The 26,268-nt window shown below is 37.0% G+C and overlaps 1 protein-coding gene across 1 annotated transcript in view; it reads right to left on the minus strand.

Moving 5' to 3' along the window:
* Positions 1-23,990, minus strand: part of LOC149263557 (uncharacterized) — a 174,923-nt gene extending 150,933 nt beyond the window's left edge. The window contains exon 1 of the mRNA XM_089389009.1: positions 23,916-23,990. Coding sequence (XP_089245135.1) covers positions 23,916-23,990 — 75 coding nt within the window. The remainder of the gene's footprint in view (positions 1-23,915) is intronic.
* Positions 23,991-26,268: the final 2,278 nt, after the last annotated feature.

The following is a 26,268-nucleotide window of genomic DNA, read 5'->3' on the forward strand; positions in this document are numbered from 1 at the left end:
GGGTAAGGTAATGGAGGAACGGAGAATTTTACAGGGTTATGTGGAACCATACACCAATGATTCAAAGGAATAAGACGAGCAATGGCAGAACATAATGAATGGGGCAACTACTTTAAACTGCAATGTGCTAACAAAATCCATGTACTATGTTAAATCTCAAGACCACGAGCTACCAGTGTATGACGGGCTCACAATAGTAAATGAATTCCTGGAGAAGTTTGACAGTGCAGTACCAGAGTACTAGCGATTTGATGTGATCAAATGGGCATTGCACGCGACACTAATGCGATGGTGGGGTACCCATGAAGGAACCTTCACAGATTGGCGAAGCTATAAGCACATGATGCAGATATGATTTGGGAAGCCAGTGCTCCAACTAATGGAGAAATATGATGGGTGAGAGAATCCGCACATACACCTGAGAAAATGGAACAAAGCCTATGGCAAGGAACCGCAACTAGAATGGGTGCACCCAATTTATCATACCTTAGATGTCATCCCAAGGAATTGGTATAATGAAACAGAGCTCCGGTATGGCACAGGGGAGTGGGATATCTTGCGCAAAAGGTTTCTGTCAACATTTCTCTTTGAGGATCAATGGATGGATACAATGGACAATGCATTAAAGCTATTAAAGATTGCAATTTTCAAGATGTCGCTAGAACCAGAAGAAGTCATGCAACCAGAGTGGTCGCGATAGCTGAGCCAGGCCTTGGAATGTTACAATGTAAAAACAAAAGGTGACGAGGGTGATCCGCGTGACATCAATATACCAGAATTCGAAGGAAGTTGAGAAGTGTGTGGCCTTGAAATAGAAGATCCAGACGTCGCAACACCATTAAAAATGAAACAAGTGAATATTAGAACAGAGGAAGAACCGAAGTATGCTACACTTGGGGATTACTGGGATGACACTACAGTGGAAAAGGTCGTCGAGCTGCTCCGGGAGTATCGAGACCTCTTCCCTACCAAGATTATGGAGCTGAAAAGGATTCTAGGTGAACTAGGAATGATGAAGATAACTTTGAAGCCTGACGTGAAGCCAGTAAAGCACCAACCTTACCGATTGAATCCAAAATACAAAGAAAAAGTATGAGAAGAACTGGATAAGATGCTGGCAGCCAGGATCACTGAACCAGTTGAGGAGTCCGATTGGGTAAGTTCGATGGTGGTACAAGAGAAGAAACAGAAGGGCAAGATCCACATCTGTGTGGATCTACGGAAACTCAATGATGATTGTGTTAACGATCCATTTCCCACACATTTTACTGATGAAGTCTTAGAAAATTGGGCAGGCAGGAAGTGTATTCCTTTATGGATGGGTTCTCTGGATACCATCAGATCAAGATCGCATCGGAATATCGAAGCAAGACAACATTTGCTACGGAATGGGGTTATTTTCAGTATACAGTGATGCCATTTGGGTTGAAGAATGCGCCAGCAATATTTTCCCGCATTGTGGTAGCTGCATTCAAGGAACTTATACATAAATTCTTGGAATTCTATCTTGACGATTGGACCATCTTTGGCCCAGTTAAGAAACATACTGAGAGCTTACGATTAATGCTGGATACCTATCGTCGATACCAGATTGCGCTCAATCTAAAGAAGTGTACGCTCCTTGTTCCTTTCGGGAACTTGCTAGGCCATGTAGTGTCAAATAGCTACATGCTACACTAGGACACACAGGGTACTATCAAAAGTTCATAAAAGGTTATGCCCAGATCACAGCTCCAATGGAAGAGTTGTTAAAAAAGGATGCCACGTATTGCTGGAACGAGGAATGTAACAAAAGCCTGGAATTGCTGAAGGAAAAAATGGCATCTGCCCCTATCTTGATCTTCCCAAAATGGGACGTGGAGTTCCATGTCAACGCATCATGTATCGCGTTAGGAGCAGTACTTACTCATGAAGGAGCGGAGGGAATTGACTACCCGATTGTGTTTGCAAGTCGAAGGTTGTTGAAAGCTGAGAAGAATTACTCTACTACTGAGCGAGAGGGATTGGCGATCGTGTACGCACTCTAGAAGTATCATTGCTATTTGCTTGGAGGACATTTTAAAATGTATACTAACCACTCTGTGCTAAAATACCTAGTGAATAAGCCTATGTTGGGGGGGCGCATCTGTCGATGGTTGTTTTTGTTTCAGGAATACGATTTTGGGAAGAGGAGCATGTGCTATATTATCACTGCGACCAAATACTTGACCTGATGGGTAGAAGCATGACCGGTTAAGGATTGCATAGCCACGACAGTGGCAAAGTTCTTGTTCGAGAATGTGTTGACCAGGTTTGGGTGTCCTAATATTCTCATGAGTGATCAAGGAATGCATTTTTTTAAGGAAACCATCGGCGCGCAGAGGGATCAAGGGCCAAGGGAAAGTATAAATAGAGCATGGCTCTGTGAGGGAAAAATAGTTCTTTTGAAAGATGAAATGTAATGGGTCCTTAAAGGAAATATCCTGAAAGCATCTATAAGTCTGAGTCAAGGGAGTAGGATAGAAGGTAGAGGCTCTGAAGCTGTGTGTGCAGAGGCTTGGAAAGTCTGCAATAGTGTGCGCGGACCCCTGCAGCTGAGTGCACAGGGTGGAACTGGATGTATTGTTCAGGATTGGTAATAAAGATAAGTTTCTTCTGAATTCTGTGTTAATTGCGACTTTACTCTTTTATAATAAATAAATTGTTATGATCTCTGCATTTTCTACTATTGAATACATGTGAACTGGGTTAATGTTGATGCGTGAAGTAACCAAAAAGTAATAAATGTTTTCTTCAAGACTGCATTACCTAGATCAAAATAGTAATAAGGGATGAATCTGTAATAGGCGCGATAAGGGTATTCCGGCCCACGTAGATCTGGCATAGCGCGGGGTGGTAGGACAACACACGAGGCCCAAACCACATCCAAGACATTCCCAGGGTGTAGAAACCTGGTTCCAGCACCCTCCCCCGCTACCTCGGGTGAGACCTCAGTCTGTGCTTTGTGGAAATTTGCTGAAAGGGCCGGTAGCTGCGGGATTTGTTTAGCTAAATAATTATTCCAAACCTGGGTCAGGCCCCAATAAGCCAACAATTCCCCCCTTCCCTCTCTCCCCAATCTCTCTCTCTCTCCCTCTCCCTCCCTTTCTCTATCTCTCTCTTCTTCCCTCTCTCCCCCTTCCATCTATATCTGTACCTCCCTCTATCTCTCCTTATTTGTCTCTCCATCTCACACCCCCTAGACACATGTCATGCACTTTCTCTCTCTCTCCATATATATCTCTCTCCCTCCCTCCCTCTCTCTCTCTCTCTCTCTCTCTCTCTCTCTCTCTCTCTCTCTCTCTCTCTCTCTTCCTCCCTCTCACCACCTCGATCTATATCTCTATCTCCCTATGTCTCTCCTTCTTTATCTCTCTATATCAGCCCACAAACATACACACACTCTCTCTCTCTCTATCTCTCTCTCTCTTCGATATCTATCTCTCTTCCTTCCTCCCTCTCTTTGTCTCTCTCTTCTGATCTATTTTAGTGAAAAAACAAATTATTCATGAATTTCTAGATCTAACTTCTATGTATGTATTTGTCTCTATGTATCTCTTTCTTCTTCCCTCTCTCTCTACCTTCCATCTATGTGTCCATCTCCCTCCCTCTCTCCTTCTCTCTCTCCCCTCCCTCTCTCCTTCTCTCTCTCCCCTCCCTCTCTCCCCCATCTCTCTCTCCACCTTTCCCTCCTTATTTCTATCTCTCTCTTCTTCCCTCTCTCCCCCTTCCATCTATATCTATACGTCTCTCGATCTCTCCTTATTTGTCTCTCTATCTCATTCCCCAAAATACATATCACACTTTCTCTATCTCTCCATATATATCTCTCTTCCTCCCTCCCTCCCTCTATCTCTCTCTTCTTCCCTCTCACCCCCTCTATTTGTATCTATATCTCCATCTGTCTCTCCTTATTTATCTCTTTGTATCATCTCACAAACATACATACTCTCTCTCCATATGTATGTATGTATGTATGTATCTATCTCTCCCTCTCCCTCTCTCTCTCTCTTCCCCTTCTCTCTCTCTCTCTTCCTCTTCTCTATCCATATCTATCTCTCTTCCTCCCTCGCTCTCTTTGTCTCTCTCTTCTTGCCTATCTCCCCCCTCCATATATATCTCTATCTTTCATTGTAACTCCTTCTTTGTCTCTCCATCTCACCCCCCAAACATAAAGTCTCTATCTCTCATTGTCTCTCCTTGTTTGTATCTCCATCTCACACCCCAAACATAAACTCTCTCTATCTCATATATATATATATATATATATATATATATATATATATATATATATATCCGTATATCCGCTCACTCTCTCTCTTCCACTTCTCTCTCCATATTTATCTCTCTTCCTCCATCTTCCTATTTGCCTCTCTCTTCTTACCTCTCTCTCCCCTCCATCTATATCTCTATCTCCCCGTGTCTATCCTTCCCACCCCCATACATACACTCCCTCTCCATCTCTCCATCTCTCTCTGTCCCTCTCTCTCTCTCTTTCTCTCTCTCTCTCTCTCTCTCTCTCTCTCTCTCTCTCTCTCTCTCTCTTCCCCTTCTCTCCCTCTCTCTCTTGCCTTCCCTCTATCTTCCCTCCCACTCTCCTCTCTCCCTCACTCTCTCTGCATATCTCCCTTGTCACTCCATATCCCTCTACACCTTCCTCTCTCTATGTCTTATTCTTCCCTCCATATCTCACCCCCTCAAATGCCACCTCCGTCTCCTATCTCTCTTCCTTCCTCTCTCTCCCACCTCCCTTTGTCTCTTCCCCAATCACTCTCTCTCTCTCTCTCTCTCTTTCTCTCTCTCTCTCTCTCTCCACCCTCCAACTATGTCACTATCTCCATGTCTCTCTTCCACCTCCATATTTATGTCTCCACCTCTATCTCTTCCCTGTCTTTCTCTATATCTGTCTTCTCCTTTTATCTCTCCCCCTCATTTCATCTTCATATATCCCTTGTCACTCCTTGTTTCTCTCCACCTCTATCTCTTAATGCATTTTTTATTCCTTTCCTCTATTCCCCCCTCTAAATCCATCTCTCTCTCCCTCCTCTCCCTCTTAAATCCAATCCCATTGAACTATATTAAGAAAGTATATAAATTAAAAAAAAAATTGGTTGTAAAATATTAAATCTATATTTGGATCAATCATGTGAAAGAAAATACAATAATATAAAACTTAGAAGAATCATGCAGTATCTTTCCTCTATAATTGCAAGTCGCTTTGTTTTCTCTCTTCACTTGGATCCTTGGTTAAGATGCATCTATCCCTGTTATTTATAATATTATTTATATTATATAAATTTCACATATGTATATAAAAGTTTTCTAATTTTTTATTTTATTAAAGCCTCCACTTAATCTCTATGGGAATATTTTTAGTAGTCATGAGCATGGAGGAATGGAGGGTTTAGATATATCTCAAAAGTAATTATAACCCTTTTTCTTTTAGATAAATTAATTTAAATTAAAATATTTATAAAATATTTTTATTGTGAATTAATTTATGGCTTTGGGCACTGGTATTGATAAGCCATGGTATTGGCCCATGGTATTGTAACATAATAATTAAAAGCTTAGATCCATAAAATAATAATCAAAAGCCTGGTAGAAACACAATTGAATATCAATGGTGATAATTGGTAGGATTTTCTGATTAAACAAGGGAATTGATGAGTGATGAGGGAGCTCGGGACTGTTTAGTGGTGGTAGCATGGTTAGGGTTTCCTCCTCACTTCCTGAAGCATCATAGTTTCTAGATCACCATTTCCTTAGCCACTTTATCATCTTCACCATCACGGTTGGCATCAACTCTTTAGATTTGCTATCATTAGACCACCCTTCGTTGTCGTTGGGATTGTCTGCACAATGTTGGACATAGACGAAGACATGGTCAATTATTCTACTAACCCTAACCCCTTTGAGCCTCTCTGGACATGACCTAATGATAGACCAAAGGTTTCAACTGATGGGGTTCAAGTTCCGCCATTTCCATAGTTTTTTGTTACACCTCCTTCCCATTTCAACCCCAGTCCTTCCTTGTCAGGTCTACTATTTTTTGCCCTCTCTATCAACTCCCTTGGCCTTGACTTCCCACCCCTATCATCGGCTACCCTCCACCTACTTGCCTCTTGCACACCACCCTCCCCCCATTTTGAACTGTTGCCTTCTGATACTTTTCCTCACCAGATACCTTATGATTTCCCCTCCTCTGTAGGGTTTGATTTTGCGATTGTTCCCTCTCATCCGTCATCTAATACTTTCACTCCCTCTATGATGGAGTCGTTTCCCACATCCTCACCTTCTGGTTGCTTCAATACACTAGTGATAAAATCTTGGGATAACTCCTCACAACCTCAGAAGGATTAGCAGGGTTCACAGGATCCCTTGCAGGATCACCTGACCGCGTCGCATAATGGTAAGAAAATGTTGAATATGTTAAGGCTACCAATAAGAATTTAGCATTAACATTTGGTGAAGGGGTTCAAATGGGGGAATTTGTCGACACAACTAGCAAGGGTAGAGTCAAAGGTTGAGCTTATTCTACTTCTTGCCTTCGCCTCTAGGTCAAGGAGATTTGGGGGAATATTTTCAAGGAACTCCCACATGTTCATACGCTAGAACATGGATGGTTTGCGCTCATATTCTAAAGGGAAGAGTACACCACATGGGAACTCTCTGGGTATTGGCATATTGAGATGGCCCCAGTCTTTCTTAAGCGCTGGAGCCCATTATTTGATCCAGAATGGGAAAAAATTGGTGTTGGACCACTATGGGTTAGGTTTCCAGGGTTACCCCTCCACTTTTAGTCTGAAGACATTTTCACTCGCATCAAGAATGCGCTTGGTACCTTTCTAGATTATGACAAGATCTATATCAGCTCTGACAATCAATCTATGGCTCGTATATTGGTATACCTGGATACCAGAGAAGGGTTGGAAGAGAAAATCACTCTCAGTGGAAGAACTTCACACGCATTCAAATCTTGGATTATGAAGGAGTGCCATTCAGATGTCGAAGGTGTCATAAAGTTGGACATATTTATAAGGAATGTCCTCTGATTTGCCCGAATGTCACTCCTACCAAGGATGCCAAGGATGTTGCTCCTACTACACCCTCATTAGTTGCTGGAAATACACCTTGGTCCAATGTACCTCTAGTGATGGTGGGAGGATCAAATCATATGCCATCTACTACCTCCCCTCGTCCTCCCTCCCCACCAATGATGAGATCCCGGGTTGTAGCTGCGGCCGCTCGCTCATTGGATACTCCTCCCTCTTTCTCTCTATCAGAATTTTCTTTAAATTGCATTGTTCAACACTTGCATACTGCATTTGCATCTATTCCATGCATTACTTCCGCTGCTATTACCTGCCCCCTAGACCTCCACCTACCTTCTATCTCGACTACTCCCCCTTATATCCCTGGTTTGGCACACTCATCCCTCCACTTGGATCCCTCGACTACCTCAGCTCATTCTTACACCTACAACCTCTGATCCTGTGAATCTCATCCACCTAAGAATTTATGGATTGGTTTAACCTCCCCACCTCGCTCCTCCAAGACCACTAGGGGCCGTCAATACCACATTTCTAAATCTATCTTATAGGATGGGGTGTAAGTGGTGCATGGAAGAAAATCCAATCTTGATTGGCTACTTATAGCATTGAATACTATCCCTTGGCCACCCTCGTGAAGTGGCTTTCCTTTAACTACAGAGTACTGGCTAGCCCTCCCAAAAGAGTAGCCCTCGGATGATTATTTTAATTTGAGAATGTTGATATTATTTTTCTTCAAGAAACCCTTGGTTTGGCTGACTTGGTCATTCTTGTTCTACAACCATTGAAGCAGAGATGGACATTTCGTGCACTTGACGTCATTGGGTGATCCGAAGGTCTTGCACTGGGCATAAAACCTCACACTATCTGGCCCAAAGCATATTGGGGAGGATTCACCAGTATGGACATATACTCCTCAGAATTTGACTTGGATCTCAGGGTTCTCAATGTATATGCCCCGTGTCATAACAAAGTAGATTTTTGGAACCACCTCCTCAATCTATCTTTTGTCAGATATGATAATATCATTTTGGGAGGGGATATGAATTTCTCCATTGGATATGGGGAATGTTGGGGGTGAAATTCACAAGTGGATCCCTTATCTGACACTATGGAGTAGCTTCTTGAACAACACCACTTGATTAATATTCCTATGATCAAATATCAACCTACATGGCTCAACAGAAGAACTAGGGATGCATCTCTAGTCTGGCATTTGGATAGGTTCCTCATCAAAGAACCTCTTGTAAGAACCCTTTCAAATTATAGATAGTGGGTTGGATCTGGTGGAATATCTGGTCATTCTCCCATTTTCATGGAGATGTCGGGTCCTTTCCAAAAGCCTTGTGTCCCTTTCAAATTCAATTCCACCTGTTTAAAGGATCCCAATTACATAAATTTTCTCACGGATTACTAGCACTCTCATCCACCTGCTTTGGGGAGAACCATTGCTTAAGGATTCTATCATAACCTTCTTGAAATCAAGAGATTATCTATTGAAAGGGCAAAAGACAAACAAGACTGGGATGATCACTCTCATTACCATTGAGTCCAATCTGGATGACCTCTTGGATGAGAAGGGGTGAGGATTCATATCTGTAGAGGCTAAATCAAATCTCATTGACCTGGAGACACATAGATCCAAAATTCTTAAATATCGAGAAGAAACATGGTGCCTTAGAAGTCGAGCTATTTGGCTTCAGGTTGGAGATGAGAATACAATTTTTTTCCATAATTATGCAAAGGGAAGGATAGTGAGCAACACCATTTTGCACATGCCCTTTGAGGATGGTCAACTCGCTACATCCTTTCATCAACTGGCACACCTAGGCAACTCACACTTCCAGAAGCTTTTCAAGGCTCCCCTCGGTGCCACCCTTATTGAAATAGTGCAAATAGCTGGTATCTTCCCTTGGTTTGTTGAACTGGAAGAGGCTGGGGAGATCACAAATCCTTTTACTATGGGAGAATTGGAAAGCACACTAAAATGGTTCAAAAATGATAAAATTTCGGGACCAGATGGATGGACCATTGAGTTTTATGATACTATTGGAAAGGATACTCTAAAGCTAGCGGAGGACTATAGGATTTCAGGGAGAATGTATGAGGCCATAAACTCTACCTTTATCTCCCTCATTCCCAAAACTGACTCCCCTCTATATTTTAATGACTTCAGACCTATTTCCTTCTGCAACTGTCTATACAAGATCATAGCCAAAATTATTGCCAATGAAATTAAGACTATACTATCATGTCATATTTCTCCAGAAAAATTTGCTTTCCTCCATAATAGATAGATTCATGAGGCTATTGGCACTGCTGAGGAAGCCCTCCACTCCATTAAGATAAGAAATCTCAAAGGTTCCATTCTAAAAATTAATGTCTCAAAAGCTTTTGATGGGGTGAGATGGATCTACCTCAAGATGTTGCTCACCCACTTAGGATTTCCTCCTCCTTTAATTAATTGGGTCATGTGCTGCATCAATACTATCTCTTTCAGTGTCCTGATCAATGGATCTGCTTCCAAATTTTTTCATGCAGAGCATGGACTCAGACAAGTATGTCCCCTCTCCCCGCACCTCTTTCTACTAGTCATGGAGGGACTTAACAGATTAATAGCCTCAACCAAAATAGAGGGGTGATTACAAGGTCTCCATATATCAGACCAATGTATTCTCACCCACCTCCTATTCATCTATGATGTGTTCATCTTTCTAAATGGAGGCATTTGGGACACCACTGCATTCTATGACATCTTGCTACTCTTCTCTTCGACCACTGGTATGGAAGCTAATCGATTGAAATCTACTATCACCATTTCAGCTTGTACCCCACAGGAAGATCAGGTTTCATAAGAGAAATTCCCATTCCAGAGCCATGAACTGGATGATGGGCTCAAATACATTTGGTTCTGGATCAAACCACACTGCTACAAGATTTCTCACTAGATATGGCTTGTGGTCAGGATCGAAAATAGATTACTCAACTAGAACCAAAGATTCCTCTCCAGAGTGGGTCAATTAGTGCTAATTAAATCAGTCTTGGAGGCTACGCCTATGTATTTGATGTATCTGGCGTGGATCCCTAAAGGAATTTTATCCTGGATACAAAAACTTTGCTGCAGATTCCTTTGGAATGGTTATAAGGAAGGAAAACATTTGGCCTAGGTGGACTCGAAACACATTGCAATTCCAAAGAAATGGGGCAACTGGGGATTGAAATATATATCCTCCTTTTCTCATGCTCTCGCTACAAAGATGGGATGGATTATCCTTACCTCTTATAGCCTTTGGAGAGAGGTGACCTACTGCAAATATATCAGGCCACATCAAATAATGGATTGGATTTGTTTGCATACATGGCAACGAAAGGGGACATCCATGGTTTGGCAAGCTATATGACATACCTTACCCACCATCAGGAATGGAATCACTTGGAGAATTAGTGATGGTCTATTTTTGTGCATTGGAATTGCCCCCTAGACGGGTTGTGGCCACATGTTTTTCTTCCCTCCTTATCTAATTCAATTTCTCAAGAGTAGAGATATTACTATGGTATCTCATATTTCTGACCCTAGGAATAGAACAATTTTCACACAAGCATTGGAAACAGTTGAGCATCTTGGCATTCATGTGCATTGGTATCAATATTTGGAGGGCTATATTAATGTGCTGTCAAAGTCCCATGTCCGAATAAAGGAAGGCACTGATGAACTCGTTTGGGACCCTGCTACTCATGGCACTTATTCCCCCAAAGTTAGTTATCCCATCATACATGTTTCCCACAGTCTGCCTAACCTATTGGATTGGTGGTGCAGTCTATTGAAATTAAAAGCTCCTTCATGAACTAAATTATTTATGTGGAATTTCTTACGGAACAGGACACCAACATGGGTCAATCTTATGAATCGATCCTTCTCTGGCCCATTGTTGTTTGTGCTTTGTCAACAAGCAGAGGAAACTAATGATCACCTTTTTCTGTTATGCCCATCGGTGCTTCACATCTGGGAACATGTTCTAGACACATTATCCTTAACCTACAGATGGCATGGTTTCAATGTCCTAGAAGCTTGGGATCTTTGGAGAGATGAGACCTTGAACCATAAATTACATTGCCTTCTACTACTTATCTATTGGACTATTTGGTTCATCAAGAACAAGATTATTTTCAGAGATAGAGCGGTTTGATGGTTGTCTTCCATTGCCAAAATTGTATCTACATATCATGAAATCTCGGAAGAGAATCACACCCCTGCTAGCCGCATTGTGACACCTGAAGTCATCGATCGCACTCTACCTTGGGCATATTTTGATGGGGCAGCACAAGCACAAGCGTGTGTGTGGGGGGGGGGGGGGGAGGGGGCGGCAGTTATAATATTGCACAAAATTAAAAATCACCTCTACATAATTTAGAAGGGTTTAGGGATGGGGACAAACAATTTTGAAGAATTGATCTCTCTTAGACACCTCCTCCATTTTTCTCTCACACATGCATGCAATCACATTTAGATATTTGGAGATTCAAAAATCATCATCAATTGGTTCAACAACACATCTCCATGTCATATGAACTCTCTCGGAAACATTTTGGATGAAATCATGATCTTAAAATATCAATTTAATTATATCTCTTGTCAAAAAATTTATAGTGAATGTATTTTGGTTTCCGACCAACTTTCCAAGGAGGCCATAACACATCCCAGAGGACTATGGATAGTTCAGGAGCAACTAGGAGAAGAGCATTACCATAATTATCATTTCCCCTACATAGATTTGTTCTATCAGCGAGTCATTAGGCCCCAATCCTTTATATGAACTCTTTCAGTATACCCTGCATGGTAAATTATGTACAGACTTATATTTTTGATGGTCTCTGCCGAACATACTGCATATGCCATACAAGCATCTACTACATGTAATTTTTCTATACTAATGGAAAATTACAATTTTTCCTCGGGGAAAAATACAAAATCAAAAGCTTAGATGTCCCATGGTATTAATACACCATTTTACTATGATTTTCTTTTATCTAAAAAATTCTTCGTAATTTATTAATAAAAACAAAATTAAAATATAGCAAATTGCAATTTATTATTTTTATTACTTGTCTCAAACTGGTTTATTACACTAAGAAGGACTAAAGAGATCATGGAAGATTATGTTATTTATTTAAGTTATTATTATTATTATTCGTTATAATATCGTTGACATTAATAATGGTGACATAAAATCTTTCTAACATTACATATAATGCCTACACATATACCCTATACTAAGTTGTAGAAATGTCCTAATATTACTATAATATATTAATATAATATAAATATAATACTAAGAAAACATGAATTGTTAAATCTAAATTTATTAACTGTCATTTTATAATTAATTGCAATAATAAAACTAACTCATAAATAAATTAAATTGAATAATCAAATATATAATAAACTAATAAAATTTAAATATATTTTATTTATATATACACATATTTAAATATTTAAATATTATTTATTTATACATACCAAACATTGTATATATATATATATATATATATATATATATATATATATATATATATATATATATATATATATATATATATCTTAATTAACATTTACCATTCACATTTGTTGGAAAGAAACATAATTAACTTGATATATTAGTCATACTTACTGTCTGTGCATATATGTATGTTCAATCTCTGCATACAGATGGTTGGCTTGTCTACGTGAGTATGAGACCCAAATTATTAATATTTCTTTGGTTTATTAACTCATACGTTTCATATGTGGTATAAAATACATGTTATGGTATGTAAGACATGTTATAACCCTTATGATTGAAAAAATAATCAAACTCTCGTGAAGGCATTTGATCATATGCCATTTGGTGATGTGAAAATGTTGGAAAGAGTGCGTTTAGATCTATCGTCTTTGATGGTTATGGTTTTTATTGACATCCAGTGGAAAGGTTGTTGTTACATGGTAACTGCCCTGTCACTCTTGCACCTTTGGCAACTTATTCGCTCCTTTCCTGTTGCAGAGAATGACTCTACAACTTGGGTGGTAACACAACTTCGACTAGTTTTGGGATCTTCCTTTCTAACATTGTTCACTTGTATCAATAGGTAATTCATAAATAATTATTTTTGCAGTGATTTTTCCTTCAACATTTTGTTTTCTTGTTCCTTGAACAAATTAATTATGTGCTTCTCTATTTATGAATATTTCAAGCTCGATGCTAGGGTTCTTAAGGTAGCTGGTGCCATGGCTATTTTCCAGAAATCCTCTCGAAGATTCCAGAGATTGATTTTGCGAGACCCATCTTAAGGATTTACTTCTGTAATAAGTGATTAAACTTGTCTATTGATTTCATTCTTTTCAGGTTTTAATCTTTAATCTTCAGGGAAAACCCTAACAGTTTAGAGTGGTAGGTATGTCATTTCTATGAAGAAAGAAGCTACAACTTCAGGAAAATCCCTCTCTTGTTATGAGTTAAATTATTTCCAATTCAATGGATTATATATCGGCCCTAAATTTCCCTTTGTTTTCTCACTTCAGGTGTGATCCACCTATCCATGACCTTCAGTAATCCACTGTCAAGGCTAGGCTAGGATAAAATCCACTGTCAAAGCAAGCAAAACCCATTGGATGATGAAGCCAGAAGATCCTGAGGCATGGTTGCTTGGAATGAGGAAGTTCTTAAGATTTCATAGTTATTCAGAGAGCACGAAAGCATCCAAGATTGTTTATTGGAAAGAGTCATATTATAGTACATATTCAAGAATATATAACACTCTATATCAAGCCAATAGAAGAAAGAAAATTCGTAAAGGAAAACCATCATCAAATTTGCGGGTCAATTTCTGATAAAAGGAAGACAAAATTCAAAATTCTGGCATTTGGGTTTTGTGCAATGCAGGGTCTATCTAGTAACTAGTGAGTGATTTTCCAAAAATATCCTTGGTTGGGGAGTTACGAAGGGATATTTAAAATGTTTTTTTACATATTCTGTGGCCATAAAAAATTGATTTGTTGTTACACCTGTAATAGCACTGTAGTTTGCTATGAGAGCAATGATATGTTGTTCCTCCTATAACAACACTATAGTTTTCTATAAGAGTAATAATTTGTTGTTCCTCCTGTCACAACACTGTAGATTTTTGTGAGAGCAATGATTTGTTGTTCCTCCTTTAACAACACTGTAGTTGGTTCTGAGAGTAATGATTTCTTGTTCCTCCTATACCAACACTGTAGTTTGCTGAGAAATCAATGATTGTTGTTCCTCCTGTAACAACATTGTAAGCTACTGAGATAGAAACCATCAATTTGTGCTATCAAAGCCTTAACGTTGTTGGTATCTATAGTATATAGAGATGAATAAGGGAGCAGGAAGGGTATGAGGTCGTGGAGGTAGACCTGCGGGTAATGCAAACCTCCAGGAAGAGATAAGGAGGCTGCAAGTTTAGTTAGAAGCCATGGAAGTAGGGAGACAATGGGATCCTAAAGGTGGAGATGTTAGTGAGGCTGAAGAGGAACTTGAAGAAGAAGGAGTAGCACATGTTAAAGAAGCTGTTGAGATTAAGTTGTTGAGAGTAGTATTGGGCTCAAGTTCAAGGCCAGAGCTTGAAATCTCTATTTACGATGGCAGTTTGAAATATGAGAATCTACTAGATTATATCAGTGAGATGAAAAAGTATTTTTGAGTACGAGGAAATTGACGAGGATAAGAGAGTAAAGTTTTCTATGACAAGGCTGAAAGGCCATGCTACACTATAGTGGAACATTGTACAGGCTGAAAAAGGAAGAAGGACAAATCATTGATCAAGAACTAGGATAGAATGGTGGTAAAGATGAAGAGTAAGTTCTTGCCAAAGGATTACCAGCTAAATCTTTACAAACAAATGCAAAATATTAAACAAAAGATAATGACAATGAGAGAATACTCTGAAGATTTTTACAAGGTGAATTCGAGAGCAGGCTATGTAGAAGTTACCATGGAAAAGACAACAAGGTATATCAATGTTTTGAGGCTAGATATTCAAGATGAAATCATCATAATTTCTCCAGGGACAATAGAGGAAGCATACCAATGTGCTTTGAAGGTTGAAGAAAAGATAGCTAGGAAGCAAATATCTAGCAGAGGATGTGGTTTTTCCAAAGGGAAAGCACAGACAAATGGAAGAGGAAAGTTTCTTGTGCAAAAGAATGGTGAAGGCAACTCAAATCAGTAAGGGCAATCAGAGAAAGACAGTGGCAACAGAGGAGGAAGGCCTTACCAGAGAGGTAGAGGTAGAGGAAGAGGTAGAGAGACTATCTACCGGTGTTATAAATGTAATAAATTGTGGCACCGATCTTTTTAATGTCCTGAGAACGAAAATACAAGACATTGAGGTGCATACATAGCTCAAACCGAAGTAGTAGAGGCACAAGTACATGAGGTAGAGAATGTGCCAGAGACTAGAGAGGTGTTGATGACGCACAAAGTCCTATTAAAACCAGCAAAGGAGACCGCTAAACTAGTCCAAATGAAATCCTTATTCAAGACAATGTGTAAGGCAAAAGGAAAATGCTGCAAATTCAAGGTGATTGACAGTGGAAGTACGAATAATCTAGTTTCCAAGAAATAGTGGAAAATTTGGGATTGAAAAATATTAATCACCCCACACCTTATAAGGTATCGTGGTTGCAAAAAGGACACCAATTGTTGGTGCATGAACAAAGTGAAGTTGATTTTCAAATAGGCAAGTATAAAGACAAGGTGTTATGTGACGTAATGCCAATGGATGCTTGTCACATTCTTTTGGGTCACCCATGGTAGTTTGATAGGAGGGTGACACATGATGGAGAGAGCAATTGTTATAAGTTTTAAAATGATGGCATCAAACACACTCTTGTACCATTGAAAGAGGAGGGTACAACTAAAACAAGCAACCCAAAAGCACTGCTACTTAGCTGAAAGGAATTTCTACAGCCGATGGAAGAAGAAGAGGTAAACTATGCAGTGACTTGCAAGCCAAAGGTAGTACTTATACACACTGAAATTGTAGATTTACGTATTGAAGTTCAGGAGTTGTTGCATGAGTTTCATGATATTGTAGTTGATGAATTTCCAAGTGAGTTTCCACCCAAAAGAAGCATCAGTTATCACATAGACTTGATACCGGGAGCAAGTCTTTCAAACAAGGCTGCATATCAGATGACACCCAAAGAGAATGAGAAAGTGAGGAAGCAAGTCCAAGAATTGTTGGACAAAAGATTAATAAGAGAAAGTTTGAGTCTGTGTGTCATACCTATAGTACTAAGTCCAAAGAAGGGTGGAGAATGGAGAATGTGCACTGACTCTAGAGCAATCAAAAATATCACCATTCGTTACAGGTTTCCATTACCATGGATGGATGATATGATGGATTGTTGGGTGGAGAAACTTACTTCTCAAAGGTTGACCTTAAAAGTGGTTATCATCAAATTCACATCAGAGAAGGAGATGAGTGGAAGACAACTTTCAAGACCAATGAAGGCTTGTACGAGTGGATGATCATGCCATTTGGCTTGTGAAATGCACCCAATACCTTTACGTGGGTGATGAACCAAGTCTTGAAGGAGTTCATTGGTAAGTTTGTCATTGTTTACTTGGATGACATTTTAAATAATCAGTCAAACTAAAGAAGAGAACTTAGGACATTTTAAGTATGTTTTAGAGAGCTTGTAGTAAGAAAATCTATTGATTAACATGAAGACGTGTTCTTTTATGAAGAGTGACCTTGTATACTTGGGTTTTTTTATTTCCAAGGATGGTTTGAAAATGGAACCAGAAAGGATAAAGGAAATTGGAGATTTGGCTCTCACCTAAGAATATTTTTGAGGTGAGAAGTTTTCATGTCTTAGCCAGCTTCTACCGAAAATTTATTAGGAATTTTAGTGGCATTTGTACACCTATCATTGACACCATAAAGAAGAATAGGCAACTATTTTATTAGACAACAACACCAACAACTAATAACAAAAAAAAAATCAACTATTGAAGAAGAAGGTCATTGAGAAGTTGGTGTTAAAGTTGCCAGACTTTAATCATCCCTTTCAAGTGAGATGTGATGGTAGTGGGACAGCCATTGGAGCTATATTGAGCAAAGAAGATAAGCACATTACATATTTCAGTGAGAATTTAAATGAGTCAAAACATAAATATTCTTCCTATGATAAAGAATTTTATGTGATGGTTCAAGATTTGAAGCATTGGAGGCATTACTTGATGACTAACGAGTTTGTTCTAGGATAATTTTGCCTTACAATACATTATGCAACAACATAAGTTAAATAATAAACATGTAAAGTTGGTGGAGTTTCTTCAAAATTTCACTTTTATTTTGAAGCACATTAGTGGGAAGGAAAATAAGGTTGTCGATGCCTTGAGTAGGAGATCCTTAATCATGCAGGAAAGTCAAAAACAAATTTTAGGCTTTGATTATTTGCAGGACTTATATGACATTGGTGCTAATTTTAAAGAAGCTTTTGCATCATGCAAAAATCCAGTCAATAGGGACAACAATCCATGGAGAGAGTTTATGTTGTAGGATGGGCTATTATTCAAGAACAATGAGCTATGTATTCTCAATTGCTCAATGAGGGAAAACTTGGTCCAAGAAAAGCATAATGGAAGATTGGTTGGACACTTTGGTGTTGAGAAAACACTTGGGAAGCTGAGTCACTTCTATTTTTGGCCTAAGATGAAGGCAGATGTACAAAGGTACATGAGTAAGTGCACGGTATGTCATCATGAGAAAGGGAGAAGTCAAAATGTTGGACTATACATGCCATTACCCATTCCCAACAGACCTTGGGATTCAGTGAGTATGAAATTAGTTCTGGGTTTACTGACAACTCAATGAGGTAATGATTCAATCCTTGTAGTTGTGGATATATTTACTAAGATGGCTCATTTCATTCTATGTTTAAAAACTAGTGATGCCACCCATGTGGCTAATTTATTTTTTGATGAGATTGTTTGGTTTCATGGTTTGCCAAAAATTATAATATCTAACAGGGACACAAGATTCATCAAACATTTTCAGAGGACTTTGTGGAAGAAAATTGGCACTAAGCTAAATTTTAGCTCATTCTATCATCCACAGTCTGATGGGAAAACAAAGGTTGTAAATAGGAGTTTGGGTATTTTGTTGAGGAGTTTAGTAGGTGACTGACCAAAGTAGTGGGATCATGTGCTAGCCCAGGCTGAGGTTGCATCTAATGACTCACCAAATAGGAGCACATGAAATAGTCCATTTAAGATCTTGCATGACATGCATCTGAGGGGAATTTATGAGCTAAGAGACTTGGGAAATATTGAGCATAGCAGTGCTAATGGGGAGGATTTTGCAACAACCATGAGTGATATGAACGAGCAACTAAAGCAAAAGCTACAAGCAACGAGAAAATGTACACAGGCAAGAGGTAAAATTTGCAGTGGGGGATGTGGTCCTAGCTCACCTAAGAAAGGAGAGGTTTCCAAGGGGATAATATAACAAATTGACAATGAAGAAGATATGATCTTGTAAGATCCTCTACAATTTAGGTTGTGTCTCTTCATTTTGCTGGATAATAGAAAGGAAGGACTGGATGTTTAGGGTGGACGTAGCCAAAACTGGGTGAACCACGTATATCTGTGTCTATCTTGTTTTGTGCGTTTTCTGGGTTTATATTTCTGCAATATTTTATCTGTTCCATTGCTCCGTAATATATAATTTTCTAACAGCATGAAGCAACAATACAACAAGTATTCTGTAGAAGATTTTATGAGCAGGAGCTCTTAAAATTTTCTTTTTTGGGGAGTCTGATGCAGGTGCATTAGGCCGAGCACATAAAAATTATAAGTTGTTAAAGTCAGACCAAGAGCCTAGCAATTTGAATGATTGATGACATCTCAAGGCTATAAAATTTAAAGTTTATTTCTCAAAAGTTTTTCATATTTAGTTAATATTAGTTAGGAATATCTAGCTAAAAGAAATGATTTTATAGGTAGTAGGTAGTTAGGGCTAAGGGAAATTGGTTTACATCCATGAACTTATTTCTTGGACAGTTGTTTTTAGTTTTTGGGGAGAGAGGAGGAACATTTTTGGGTCCTCGAAGTTTTGGTGTGAGATTGAAGTTAATTGAAAAACATTTCTTAAACCAGTTGCTTTTTGTGCCAACAAATCGAATTCGTAACTGTGTGTGAGAAAATTATTTGCATACATGTTTGTGAGGTTTGTGAACCATAAGATTGAAATTGATTTGGTCTTTAAATCTTTGTGTTGAATGAGGAATTCCTGCACTGTATTTTCTCTATGATTTACATTTAAATGAGAACCTGGAGAATTATATTTTAGTTAATCCTCTAATCCAGTACTTTTGCATCCAAGTTTGTGTATTGGAAAGAGTCATATTACATTATAGATTCGAGAATAGAGAACACTCTCTATCAAGCCTACAGAAGAAAGAAAATTCATAAATGAAACCGTCATCAAATTTGCAAGTCAATTTCTGATCAAAGGAAGACGAAATTCGAAATTCTGGCATATGGGTTTTGTGCAGAGTTGGGTCTATTTGGTATCTCGCAAGCAATTTTCCAAAAATATCCTTGGTTGGGGAGTTACAAAGGGATCTTTAAACTGTTTTTTTACAGACTGCATGGATGGAAAAAAAGGATTTGTTGTTCCTCCTGTAACAACACTGTAGTTTGCGGTGACAACAATGATTTGTTATTTCTCCTGTAACAACACTGTAGTTTGTTGTCAGAGAAATGATTTGTTGTTTCCCCTATAACAACACTGTAGTTTGCTAAGAGAGCAATGATTGTTGTTCCTCTTGTAACATCACTATAAGATGCTGAAATAGAAGCCATCAATTTGTGGGCCATCATGTTACAATTAAGTTAATGAAATTCCTTGCCTCAATTCTTTTTTAATGGTGCAATTTTTCAATATTCAATCGAATGTTTGGTGAAATCAAGAATCTATCATTAGTAGAAGTTAATAACTTTCCAGTTCAAGGGAGAAGATTATGATTTTCCGCCACAAAGCTACATGTACCTTGATACTAGTGGCATTATGTGCCTGAATATGTTACCCAGTTCAAAGATGTTTGTGTCAAGCAATTTTCAACAACATAACTACCATATTCTGTATGACCAAAAAAACAACACACTCTCTTTTGCACCCATAGTTTGTGATGCCTTGTAAGACAAGCAAATGGATATCATGTGTTTTCTCCTTTAGATTCTACACTATATTTTTTGGATGATCAAAGTTTGTTCCCACTATTGTTTCATCCTAAAAACTTTTCATACAAATTTGAGTCTGCTCCTAGAGTTTGTTTCCTTTCTGCAGGTAAATTATAAGAAAAAATTTCAAGACTATATGTAAACAACGTTGTTTCTATGATTTCAAATTCATTGAACCCTTGACTGTGAATGGAATATTGATAATATCATGAAAGGCCAAAGTCTGTTACAAAAGGACCCTAAAAAACTTAGTGGATTCAATGAGATACTTTTGTAGTATTTGTTATTATCACTAAAAACAAGTACTTTATAATCTCATAATGTAACGAAAAGTGACACAACTTTAAAAAACTCATAAAAGTTACTTCCAAGGGGTGCACTTTATAATTTTTCCTGGGTTAGGTATAAAGCACAAGGAACACCTCCTTGGTATCATTTCTCAACATTCTGCTATTAGTTGGGACAAAAGAAATTTAGAAGAATGTGTTTAAGAATGGGAAACAAATTTGTCAGCTCAATGCTATCCAAATTTTATAGTTATTTTTATTTAGCACATATGTTGGGATCGTAATTAGTTTATATTCTAGGCAAAACTAGTTTCTCTCAAAGTTACTAGTGGGATTATTGAAAATATTTGTAAAGAATTTCGCTCAGAGCCATAAAATAAAGAGATCTTTTGTATCAATCATGCCAAATATAGACAATCAAATTCCTTAGGAATTATTTGATGTTGCCAACCATAGATATGCTAAAAAATGTGGAGTACGAATTGTTTTATTCCTTAACCAAATTCATCATTATCTTATGTGATATCATCCTAGGATGAGAACAAACACAAAGGAAACATTCACTACCTTTTGGACTCTTCTATACACACATACACATCTCAAAGTTAAAAAAATTATAGGTTCTTAATGACTCCAAGCTTGTGATTGACTAGGCTAATAGGAAAGTGGATGCTAATATTCCAAGTATTAATCACACCCTCAAAGAGATATTGTGAGAAAGGGATTTTTTAAATGAACATCTTTTTTCCACATGCATATAGAACTTAACTAGCATGAACACATGTTATCCAAGGAGGCTCTTCATTTCCTAGTGTGGTTTTCTAAAAGTAAATGGAATGAATATCATTTTTTAAACATGTCAACAAATACTTTTTTCTTTTCCTTCTTAAAATTTAATAGGGTCATGTACTAAAATAATAATTTGTTTAGGGATTTTTTTTTAATACACTTTGGAGAAAGTTGAATCAATCTCTATTTCTCTTTGTAATAAAAATTAGCTTTTTTTCTCTTATAGAAAATATATATATCTTTATTTCTCTTTGATATATATATATATATATATATATATATATATATATATATATATATATATATATATATATATATATATATATATAGCGAGAGAGAGAGAGAGAGAGAGAGAGAGAGATCGACTACTTACAAATAAGTTGCATCTTCACTCTTATAATTAATATCTATAAATATGGAATATGTTATAGATATGTTGTAATATTATCTTTATTATATATAAATATCTATTGATAGATTGGTCATTGATATAAAGAATAAATTTACATTTAACTATTAAATAAATGATAATAAAATATGTAAAGCTATATAATGGTAATTAATAGTTTAAAATAATTTAAAGGTATGTGTGAGACTTAATTGTGGTTATAAAAAGGTGACTTTAACTTAATAGTATATTAAAAGAATATAAGTATAATAACAAGAAAACATAAATTATAAATTTATTAGTTTTGTGATTTTATAATTAGTTGTAATAAGTAAACTAATTCATATATAAATTTTAGTTAGATGATCAATCGTCTAATAAATTATCATTTAAATATTATTTATAATATTAAAGTATTATTTATTTAAATATAGAATATAGATTTAATTGCATTTTAAGATTATCATAAATATCAGAGATCTTTATATCGTTAGTTTTAATTAATATAACAGATATTACAATATTTAAATATGAAACTATCTTAATATTGATTTGAATGTTAAATGAATCTAAATTTTAAGAGTATAATGTTAATTTTAAATAAAAATGTTATGATATTACTTACCTATTTATTTAGCAACTATTTTTCTCCTACAATAATTATGAAAATCGTTTTTGTAAGATATTTTAATTTAAATTGATATTAAATTTTAAATAATATTCAAAATTTCTGAAATGTGGTAAGCCATATGAAAATCAAATATATTAAAAAATAATATACTTAAAAAGTCTCACATTCTTGTGGATCACATTCTCTTCTTATAAAATAGATAGCAAAAATTAAAATTGGACTTTTATAATATTAAAATAAAAAACAACAAAATAAAATAAAATATTTCACACATATCTTTTAATAAAACTTTTTCCTAATAAAATAGAATATATATCTATATTATATTATATTTTATATATATAATAACATAAATTTTATAAACAAAAGATAGAGGCTAAATATTTTTTAATTAATATTTTTTCACATAAAAATATTTTTAAATAAAATAAATATTAAAGTACTAAATTCTATTTTTTAAGTAAAATATAAATCTAACAATAACACATTACATTATTCAAACTGCAGCTAACAAATGTTTTTAAACATAAATTTTATAAAACGCATTATATCGTTAGCAGAGTTAAGTGTAGTTCTTCTCCCCCTACTGTGGGTGGGAGGCAAGAAAGACATGAAGAAGCGTGCGTAGCATGCGTATAGGTTAGGGTTTAAGGGATTCTATGAGGCAATTTATGAAATATATATATATATATATATATATATATATATATATATATATATATATATATATATATATATAATATGCGGACCATCACGGTTTTTAATCAAGGTTTATTAATTGTAATAATAAATATATGTATTGGAGTAGACTTGGATCTCCAAAACTAGAGAGCAAACGAAACGACTTCTAAACGTATGTATTACTTTAACTGGACTTCGATCCCCAAAATTAGAGATCAAACGAAATTAGAAATTACTTGCGGCGTAAACAATGAAGGCCACTTCGGCCAAACAGGTGGAATGGTAGGCTTCAGACGAGGTGACTTATCTTTAATTACACAGCTTGGTTCAGTAGGAGGTGATAAGTTTGCTTACTGCCTCACGTCTTTTAATGATTATCCTTCCCGAGGCAGCCCTTTGTTTATAGGTCACACTGCTACTTTCAAGGGCGCGGCTGCTGTCAGTTCAACTCCTTTTATTCAAAACAGCGCAGCATCAAGTTCCTATTATCTTTCGTTGGGAGGAATTAGCCTTGGAGGTGCACGGAAGACAAAATTCATAAGTTCTGAATTGTTGAGAAAAGGAATTGCTGGGCGATACTTAACCTGCCATCAGATTTAAGAGGTGATTTAGAGAATTCCAGCAGAGACAGTTAAGGAAGCAAAGAAAAACACGCCTGTAACAATATAGTACCTGTAGAGTGGTGTTGGGGTCACAATGCACGCCTAAGTGAGTGAAACAAGACTCTGTAATTAAATTCCATAAGCATTTATCAATTTCCTTTCTCTTGCAAAGGATTCGATACTGTTTCCAGAGAAAATGGTTTCCAACAATTACCTGAGGAAGGAAGTTGACCATAGCCTTTCCTTCACCTGTGGATGCAAGGCCGAAACCTGTAAGAACCACCTGCATTGACAGTGCAACAAATTAGGGCTTCTATATAGATATAACCGTCAATGAGGGAAAAAGCAGGAAGCCTAATCTCTTCAAAATATACAACAGTCAACATACTCGGTGTATTTGCAAAGGAGACAATCTCCAGTGAACTTAACTTTTTTACGCCATGGAAACCAAACATGCAAGTTGCAGAGCGCTTAACTCAAGAGCAACCAAACATGCAGGTTGCAGAGCGCTTAACTCAAGAGCAACCAAACATGCAGGTTGCAGAGCGCTTAACTCCAGAGAAAAATGACTAAATAGCCTCGTCTTCGGAGCCAGATGGGGAATTGGTTACCTCAACCATCCCGCCTTGAATGAGAAAAATGACTAAATAGCCTCGTCTTCGGAGCCAGATGGGGAATTGGTTACCTCAACCATCCCGCCTTGAATGTTGAACGTCGGATTAGTGGAGGTCCATCGTTGAACTCCAGGTGTCCAAGATCATGAGATATTTCTAGATATGCATATAGTGAGATAAAGAGTTGAGTTTAATAAAGTCAGGTGTACGTTCGTGGAGGGAGGAGTGTAAATATTAGTCATTAACCTTATTAGTCAACAGTAACATCAACGCATTCGGAATCGAATCTTTGAAAGTGTATGATAGCCTGATATCAAGCGATAAAAGGTGTATTATAACCATGTACTAATTCCTATAACTACAAAAGTTCAATTTTTATTAAGTCAATGGGTGAGTGTCCAACTCACCTTGCCCTACAACATTTCTTATAGATAAATATTAATAGATATATTTGGGTATCAAAATATTAATAGTTTCCGATGTTTAATCTAAAGAAAATCATTCTCCATTCCCCATCACCACTTGACTTTTGGTGGGCGTTGGCATGTCTTTAGCCAAATAGTGCTGCTAACATCTCTCACATATTACTCATTATGTCTATTTAACATGAAAAATCATTGAAATTATATTTTTCACATCATCATATAATTTCCACATGAAATTATATTTTTCTTGGTTCCATTGTAAGGCTCCATCTTTAGGCCCAATTTTTTTTTAAGGTTATCTTTTGTATTTCAATTTGGCTAATGTGTCGATATGTTCAGCTTACAACCATAAACTAACAAGGACCCGATGTGGAAGTCTTATTTTCTGTTGATATTCCATTTATCAAATCATAACTATATATGACTTACGAGGTTTATGGTAATACATTGATACTCTGATATCGATTTGCTTATGATAATTCACTTATGAGGTTTATGGTAATACATTGATACTTTGATATCAATTTACCTATGATAATTCACGGGTTGACCATATAGTAATGTCAATTGTAGGGAAGGTGGTTGTTAAGTGATGTTCATTATATTGACTTGATATAAAAATACTTAAGCATTAAAGCTTCTAGCTATGAGATGTGTTGATATGTGTAATTCCCCACCACATTACTTAGTTTTGGGTACTTTTTTGATATAGGACCTAGTGCTAAGGGTTCATACTTTGAAAAATTCATGTATGGTTGTGTAGATCTCAACATCTTGGAAATGTGGGTTCAACACCTGATTATCTCTTTGTAGCCCTGTAAGCGAAAAGGTAACAAAATAAGTTTGGGATTATATATTGTAGAGATGAATAGTCTATTAGCATGGACGTGGGATTTCAAACCCAAGGGGTTCCCACTCAACTAAAAAAGTTATACATACAACAAACTCACAATGAGGCCGAGCTTAGTCTCACAAAAACAAATTCTAACATTAGGACACCAATCCATACATTGATGTGTGGTGAGACAGTTGGGTTCTTTGGGTGAAACCCACGAGGTTAGGGTTCAAATCACATTGAGTATATTGTCCTACTATGGTGTGCAGTTCAAGGAGTAGACTCCCCCCTTACGCGAGCCTCAGCTCTTGCCAAAATCATTAAAAATCATAAGAAATTAGTATATCTCCCTTGTAGGTTGTTGGATGTACTCTTGGTGTTATAGTGGCAGCTACAAGAATTGATCCTGGGTCTTCCTTAGATTAGGTACCGATTCACCACGTTGTTAAAAAAAACATTAGGACACTAATCCAACATTAGGGTTCATAAGATGATTCTTTCATATTTTTCTCTTCTTTTAAAGTATATTTCTAATGCCCCTTAGCTCTCATGCCAAATTATCTCATTTATTATTATTGTCATTTTTTAAAACTCCCTAATTTTATTATTTTCCTCTAACCTCCTGTATTTTATTTTATTTTTTCTAACTTCCCTTTATTTATTACTTTCTTCTAACTTCTTTTATTTTATCAT

The sequence above is a fragment of the Pinus tabuliformis genome, chromosome 6, assembly GCF_031772625.1.
Source record: "Pinus tabuliformis cultivar Carrire ecotype Pingquan chromosome 6, CPIR1, whole genome shotgun sequence".
NCBI classification, from domain to species: domain Eukaryota; kingdom Viridiplantae; phylum Streptophyta; class Pinopsida; order Pinales; family Pinaceae; genus Pinus; species Pinus tabuliformis.